We start from the raw sequence: 7,951 nt of genomic DNA, 5'->3' as shown, positions 1-7,951 counted from the left end.
CGTGGTTGCAGGCCCTGAAGTCCATTAATGCTCACAAAAAATCTTTACTCAACAGTAATATATTAGTTTGTTAATTCATCCGTGCCAGTGATGCGTAGTGAGAGGCAGAAAATTAAATGTTTAGATTTCGAAGGTACAATTAACCTGCGTATCCACAAAAATAAGGGCTTTGCATTTAACCAACGCCAGATTTCACACTGAAATCTATTTGTGAGTACGAGAGTTTAATTTATTCCCCCATCCTAATCTATATTGTGAGTACAGGTACTTATTAATTTACTGATATTTGAGGGAATTTATTCATTTAGCGTAAATGCCCACAAGACGGCGCCAAAGCTTGATTTAATATGAAGTAGCCCTTTGGTGCCATTTTGGAACCTGAACTAAATCATGTTTTGCAGATTGAAAAGTGAATCGCCAGGGGGAGCAATGATGAAGAGACAGCAGCTTCTCATCTGCCAGATTTTATTGGAGAATGACTTGGGGACACTAAAATTGTCTAAAAGATTCTTCGGATTCTAGCACAGCTTCATACTATGTGGTCTCCTGTTACATAAGCGGTGGGCCCTTTGACTTCCTCGTCAATCCTCTTAAGCGTCTTCCTCGGCATCCTCCTCGAACTCGCCCTCTTCCTCGGCCGTGGCATCCTGGTACTGCTGGTACTCGGACACCAGGTCGTTCATGTTACTCTCGGCCTCGGTGAACTCCATCTCATCCATGCCCTCGCCCGTGTACCAGTGCAAGAAGGCCTTGCGGCGGAACATGGCGGTGAACTGCTCGGAGATGCGCTTGAACAGCTCCTGGATGGCCGTGCTATTGCCGATGAAGGTGACGGCCATCTTGAGGCCGCGTGGTGGAATGTCACACACGGCCGTCTTCACGTTGTTGGGGATCCACTCCACGAAGTAGCTGCTATTCTTGTTCTGCACATTGAGCATCTGCTCGTCCACCTCCTTCATGGACATGCGGCCGCGGAAAACGGCAGCCACGGTCAGATAGCGGCCGTGGCGCGGGTCGCACGCCGCCATCATGTTCTTGGCGTCGAACACTTGCTGCGTGAGCTCAGGGACAGTGAGGGCGCGGTACTGCTGGCTGCCACGGCTGGTGAGGGGGGCGAAGCCGGGCATGAAGAAGTGCAGACGGGGGAAAGGCACCATGTTGACGGCTAGCTTGCGCAGGTCGGCGTTGAGCTGGCCCGGGAAGCGCAGGCACGTGGTGACACCGCTCATGGTGGCGGAGACGAGATGGTTGAGGTCTCCGTAAGTGGGCGTGGTCAGCTTGAGCGTGCGGAAGCAGATGTCGTAGAGCGCCTCGTTGTCGATGCAGTAGGTTTCGTCTGTGTTCTCCACCAGCTGGTGGACGGACAGAGTGGCGTTGTAGGGCTCCACCACTGTGTCAGATACCTTTTAGTACAAAAAAAAAATGCATAATGATCCTGTTTGGAAGGAATGTTTGAATAGAGACGATGCAACAGGGAAGTCAAGTCATGAAATCGCTTCGGGCCTGAAGTTGAAACGGGACCAGAGAGATACTGGCACCATTTTAATGACAAAACCGTAACACTACTCCAGACACTGTGACAAGTGGAACCCCATTGACATTACACTGATTCGCATTTTCACAGATTTTTTTTCAAGGGTTTGTGGATGTGAGGGGTTTTTCAATCGGTTTTCAGTCACCCCCCCCCCCATTTTACCCCCGTTTTCCAAAGAAACTGTATATTGCATGGCTATCATCATTTTTCAAATATATTACAGATGCTAAGAGAAGGGCTTGACAATGAATAGAAAAAATGGCCGAATAAAGTGATCTCACCTTGGGGGAAGGCACCACACTGAAGGTGTTCATGATCCTATCAGGGTATTCCTCTCGGATCTTGCTGATAAGCAGAGTTCCCATCCCCGACCCGGTTCCTCCGCCCAGAGAGTGTGTGAGCTGGAAGCCCTGTAGGCAGTCGCAGCTCTCCGATTCTTTGCGCACCACATCCAGGACCGAGTCCACCAGCTCGGCACCCTCCGTGTAGTGACCCTTGGCCCAGTTGTTTCCAGCACCGCTCTGACCTACACAACAACACAATTTAGCCATTCTGTTCACGGAAGACTAGTCGGTTGTGAATGCCTGAATGTGTTAGTGTACCGTTTGTGTTCAAATATCGGATTAAATGGTTATACTGTATATAGGTTACCCAATTTGTTAGCGTTAGCATTTAGCTAGCAGACTAAAGACCGTTTTACACGGTGTGTAATTCTGTTAGTTTGGTTTATCTTGACAGAACACCTTATTTTAAGAGGAATTTTTCAAGTTCGTTCTTGTGAAGCGAGTTGATCAATATCTCAAGTCTGTGCTTGCAAGTTCAAGCAACAACAAAAAGGTGAATAATGACTTTCACTTTTAGAAATACAAGAGGGTCACGAGCACCAGTGTAGAAATAGAGATTTCTTTGAGCATTTATTTTGCTCATGATTCTCACTTTTACTTTCTTTCTTCTTACTGTTTAGTCTTGTTAAAATGGGCGTGTTCCCTTTGGAATTATACTCTGCCACTAAAACATTTCTTGCCACATCTATGTTTATAGCATCTTTTTGATTTTTAATTGAGTGTTCATTCCGATAAATAAAACTTAAAACCAGTAACATTTAATGTCAAAGTAAGACTCCTTACTAAGTCATGCTAACAATGTAGCACTGGTGGCTTTTGTCTACTTGTTGACAGTGCTAATACTAGCTTAGTATTGCTATTTTGTTCAAGTTAAAAGCGTCTTCTCTGCCTATTTGAGAAGTGCAGTCATGCACATTAGTGGGGGGGCGGGGGCATGGTTTTGGGTCACAAACTCAAGGGGGGGGGGTTGCGAGGGGTGTTAGTGAAGGGACGCTACATTAATTGCAAATCTTGCTCGCAGTATTACCGCTGGCAATTCCCCCTTTCGTTATGGAGTGTGAGTACTGTTGAAAACATGGTTTATCAACACACCCACCAAAGACAAAATTGTCAGGTCTGAAGATCTGTCCGAAAGGTCCGGACCTTACGGAGTCCATGGTGCCGGGTTCCAAGTCCACCAGGATGGCACGGGGGACATATTTCCCTCCTTACAGCAGGGAGACAAGAAGGAGGCCCATATAAGGACAATGGAATCACAAAACAGTGAAAAAAAAATAAAACAAAATACAAAAGGATGCTGAGGTCCCTCCCCTCTGCTGCCATGCTGTGAATCCACCCCCCCCCCCCCCTGTCCTCAATCTTTCCATGTCCAACTCTCCCAGAAGCAAATCTGCTGCTAAGCTAACCTAGATTTACTTAGACAATGCCGGGCTTATCTGCGAGTTAAAAACATAAGTCAATAAATAAATTGAAATCAATCCATTGTTTGAATTACCTACATCAGGCATGTCCAAACTCCGGCCCGCGGGCCAAATCCGGCCCGCGGTCGAATTTCATCCGGCCCTCGGCCCCCGTCATAAAATCGGTGCCGTCTGGCCCGCAGGTTGGGCGCAATGGAACACGTGTTGCATTGACTGAGGTCTCGTAGACTGGTGAGTGATGTTTCATAGAGTACTGCTTCCCTCTAGTGGCTAAATGAGTAATAGCATTCACTAAATGAGTAGATGCCTATATGCATAGAGGGCATCACAGAAACAGACTGGCTTACTAAAATTTGTTGAACAATATTGTTGTTCAATGTAAAGAATGTCAGCCAAGGTCGGCCCCCCGACATTTTACCACATAAAATCTGGCCCCCTTGGCAAAAAGTTTGGACACCCCTGACCTACATTGTATACACATTCACAAAATATTTATTTTATACTTTAAATCAGGCTACCGGTACTTTGCACTTCATTCTTTTCGTTTTTTGTAACATGACAGTGGGTTGGAAGAGACATTTCTGATGGTTTTACTATTTCTTAAAATATTATTATAATATAATTTATAATATTTACATTTCCTTAAAAATATATTTTTAATGGTCAAATTATGAACCAAAATATCCAGAAAAATGTACCTCAAATGTTACACCTCAACTGCTTTCTTTCACTCTTTACCCATTTTATTTCTTTTTCCCCTTTACATTTATTAAACGTCTTTCACATAGTGAATCCTAAGGAACAGTTGAATTACCTACATTGTATACACATTCACAAAATATTTATTTTATACTTTAAATCAGGTATCATTAACCTTCTGGCTACTTTGCACTTCATTCTTTTAGTTTTTTGTAACATGACAGTGGGTAGGAAGAGACATTTCTGATGGTTTTACTGTTTCTTAAAATATTATTATAATATAATTTATAATATTTACATTTCTTTAAAAATATATTTTTAATGGTCAAATTATGAACCAAAATATCCAGAAAAATGTACCTCAAATGTTACACCTCAACTGCTTTACTTTCACTCTTTATGCATTTTATTTCTTTTTTTTTTCCCTTCACATTTATTAAACGTCTTTCACATAGTGAATCCTAAGGAACAGTTGAATTACCTACATTGTATACACATTCACAAAATATTTATGTTATACTTTAAATCAGGTATCATTAACCTTCTGGCTACTTTTGCACTTCATTCTTTTAGTTTTTTGTAACACGACAGTGGGTTGGAAGAGACATTTCTGATGGTTTTACTATTTCTTAAAATATTATTATAATATTCACATTTCTTTAAAAAAATATTTTAATGGTCAAATTATGAACCAAAATATCCAGAAAAATGTACCTCAAATGTTACACCTTAACTGCTTTCCTTTCACTCTTTATGCATTTTATTTCTTTTTTTTCCCCCCACTTTACATTTATTAAACGTCTTTCACATAGTGAATCCTAAGGAACAGTTTCTTCCATTTCTCTGTACATATTGTAGTAAGAATGACTTCAAGAGAATGTCTGGTAACCTGTGGCCTCATTGTAATAGACGCTGATCCTGTCCAGCTGGAGGTCGCTGTCGCCGTGGTAGGTCCCCGTTGGGTCGATGCCATGCTCATCGCTGATCACTTCCCAGAACTGCGCGCATGCACACACACACACACAGCATCACATGAATGTCCAACAAGCAGTGGTGTTCAAGTCGTAGGGGGAAGGGAGAGGAGAGGGGGGAGTCTGAATGAGAAAAACAGGAGTGTGCACGTTTGCAGGGGTGGCTTTGCAGTGCGGGATGATCCCTCCTTTTGACTGAGCCATTGAACATGATGCAGCTGCGATGACTTCCCTTGGAGTCACAGACTGATGACTGGGCACTTCTTCTGACATTTAAACATGCAAAGAACAAGGCACAAAGACGCCACTCATCTGCTTGGAACTAAAAATAAACGTCACATTGAAGAAGCTGAGCGTATTAAGATCAACCCCCCACCCTCTTTTTTCCCCTTTAAAAGACCACACTTGTGAGATTTAAACCCCTCTAAGCCAGTGGAACCGTTGATGCAAGCAAGTAGCTATTTTCAAGAAGAGATCTTCCAACTTTTCTTCCGTCTGTCATGCAGCCTCATTTTTTTTTTTTTTTTGCAGCAGACGCAGGATTTAGAGCAATCTGAATAAACGGGTCACAGTACTTAAGAGATTGAGAGATCTGTGGAGTATGATTTAAAAAAAGAAAAAGTGACCTTAATATGAGGACTGACAGCGATCAGCAAAACATTGACGGTGAAAGAATGAGGACAATAAGCATCAAAGAGTGATGATGCCACACCCTGACCCACTTGAGCCACGATGACGCCCGCTCAGCCATTGTGTCAATCAAAGCCGGACTGGGCACCCTGGTGGGTCCGCGGGGGACAGCAAATACTACAAAAGGGCCAAATTTAACAGGAGAAGGATGTCAAATGTAGCCGTATAATTGATGCTATTCTTTCATAGGCTGGCTATGAGCAGGTTAGCGGGGAGAAAATTCAATTTGTGGCTTCACCCGGGATGCAATAAGCATCAGCTGTTTCCTTCATTCCTTCCCCCACCCTCGCCTTCATTTGGTTTCAGGGAGGAACAATCCACATCGATCACAAAGACAAAAGACATCGGAAAAAATAATAATTATTTTTTTACATTGATTGAAACACACCCTGTACCATATTGTACAATGTATTTTGATTTTTATGAAATTTTGTATTTGTTATTAATGGAAGGGGGAAAAAACGAATGCATGCATTGTTCTCAAATGAAATGCTGTGTATATTTTTTTTATTCTACAGTGCATTACAGTAATTATAGGGCATCTTTTTTTCTTGTTTTTTGGATTTGTTTTTAAATTGTTAATTTTCATTTGTCTTTATTCATATGGATCATGAGGCCAAGACCCACAATTGACTAAAAAATATTTATGCAGTACACATATTAGTATTTTTTTGAACTCAACAGAGCATCTTGTACTTGTTTTCAATCGTTATTTTTTACATTTTAAATCTAAAAGGCTTTAAAGAATTAAAGTTTTCATTTTATGTACCATTTAGATTTTTATTATGAAACATTCTGCATCATTTTAAACATATTTAATTTGACCTACATTATTTAATTTTTAAATAGGCCTCAAACTATAATCAAAACCACATCAAAAATGTCGATTCAAATTATGTACCATATTTATTTGATTTCAGTTGTAATTTGTCTATGTTGTAATTTATTATAGTATTTATTAGAGTATTTTATTGCGATTTGAATTAATCTCCCTTCTATTTAAAACCAAATCCAGATTTATAAAAGCATGATTTATGGAAATATATTGAAAATATCACCAAAATGCTAAGAAAAAAAAGTGCAATCATGTGACAAGTACCGGTAAGTGGGTGGTTGCTTTAAGCGTTTAGAGTCTTTTTTTCCCAAGCAGATGTGTGGCCCTCAAGCACAATGATGTCATATGCTCAATTGTAAGATATGTGCCAATGAAAGAAAAATAAAATGAAAATGTTTTTTTAAAATCATTAAATCAATAGATGACCCCCCCAAAAAACATTGAGTTTTTGAGTCATTTTAAAATGTTTTTTTTCATGCTTTGTCTGTCAATTATCTATGCCACACCCATCAGCTGAGAGTCTGAACCATCTGCACCAGCCCTCAGAAATAAAAATCTAATCGATGGCAATTATTGATTAGTCCTAGAAATTGGGAAAGGCAGGGAAAAAAAACCAACATGAACACTTTTGTGCGGGATATTTAAACGGACGGCTGGACAAAGAGAGGAATCGACGTTGAATGGACTTTACAGTTCTTCAGTATTTCTCTCATTTCCACACAGGCAGGCAGACAAAGAGCAGACACGCCCGAATAGTGGCCCCGAGGAGACAAATGTACCGTTATTCCAGCGTTCCACACCCACCCTCCATGACTCCACACGGCACAATGGTATTATTAAAACAAAAGAGTGCGTGCCACTGTGTGCCCCTTGCCAGCCAGCCACTCTTCTTCTTGCATGCAAATTAGAATGTCATTTTCATTCCTTTTGTTGGGTGAGCCTTTTGTCCACCAACTAGGAAACACCGCCTGCCTAGCCCACCTGCATAAATTAAAACCGTTTTCCCACACTCAAATCGAAACCTCACACTTGATCGAATATCTATTTTGTTTAGGGGTTTTTTTTTCTCCCTTCTCTCCTCATTGTTTCCTACCTTGGCACCGATCTGGTTGCCGCACTGGCCGGCCTGGATGTGCACGATCTCCCTCATCGTGGCTGACAAAAAGTTGGGGACAAAAAAGGGGAGAGTTCGTTGAACGAGCAGAGATGAGACGAGGAGAGACGAGGCGAGACGCCTGGACAATGGCTTTATAATGCTGGAGGAACTCCAGGGAAAGGCAGGCTGGGAGTAGAGGGCGTGGCTTGTGGGAAGCAAGGCTTGCTTGGCGTGCAGGATTGGCTGGGTTTGTTGCAGGAGCGTCGTCGCTGCTGCTGCTGCTGCAGCAGAGTTGGGAGTGGCAAGGAGATAAAGCAGGCAGACAGAACGGAGCTGTTTTTCGGACACAGATTTGTTTTCA

At 41.9% G+C, this 7,951-nt stretch overlaps 1 protein-coding gene and 1 long non-coding RNA gene across 2 annotated transcripts; both read right to left on the bottom strand.

Annotated features, from left to right (window-relative positions):
• Positions 1 to 448: 448 nt before the first annotated feature.
• Positions 449 to 7,769, bottom strand: tubb5 (tubulin, beta 5). The gene is made up of 5 exons (XM_052065141.1): positions 7,588 to 7,769; positions 4,888 to 4,996; positions 2,975 to 3,085; positions 1,816 to 2,060; positions 449 to 1,403 (listed from the first exon to the last, which is right to left on the bottom strand). The coding sequence occupies exons 1-5, from the start codon at positions 7,642 to 7,644 to the stop codon at positions 591 to 593; spliced, it is 1,335 nt and encodes a 444-aa protein (XP_051921101.1). The 5' UTR covers positions 7,645 to 7,769; the 3' UTR covers positions 449 to 590.
• Positions 3,113 to 4,881, bottom strand: LOC127600688 (uncharacterized). The gene is made up of 3 exons (XR_007962391.1): positions 4,733 to 4,881; positions 4,114 to 4,377; positions 3,113 to 3,373 (listed from the first exon to the last, which is right to left on the bottom strand). It is a non-coding gene; the product is annotated as an uncharacterized LOC127600688 (long non-coding RNA).
• Positions 7,770 to 7,951: the final 182 nt, after the last annotated feature.

Source organism: Hippocampus zosterae, chromosome 5 (assembly GCF_025434085.1).
Source record: "Hippocampus zosterae strain Florida chromosome 5, ASM2543408v3, whole genome shotgun sequence".
Classification (NCBI taxonomy): domain Eukaryota; kingdom Metazoa; phylum Chordata; class Actinopteri; order Syngnathiformes; family Syngnathidae; genus Hippocampus; species Hippocampus zosterae.
This window is presented reverse-complemented; position numbering and strand designations above follow the sequence as displayed.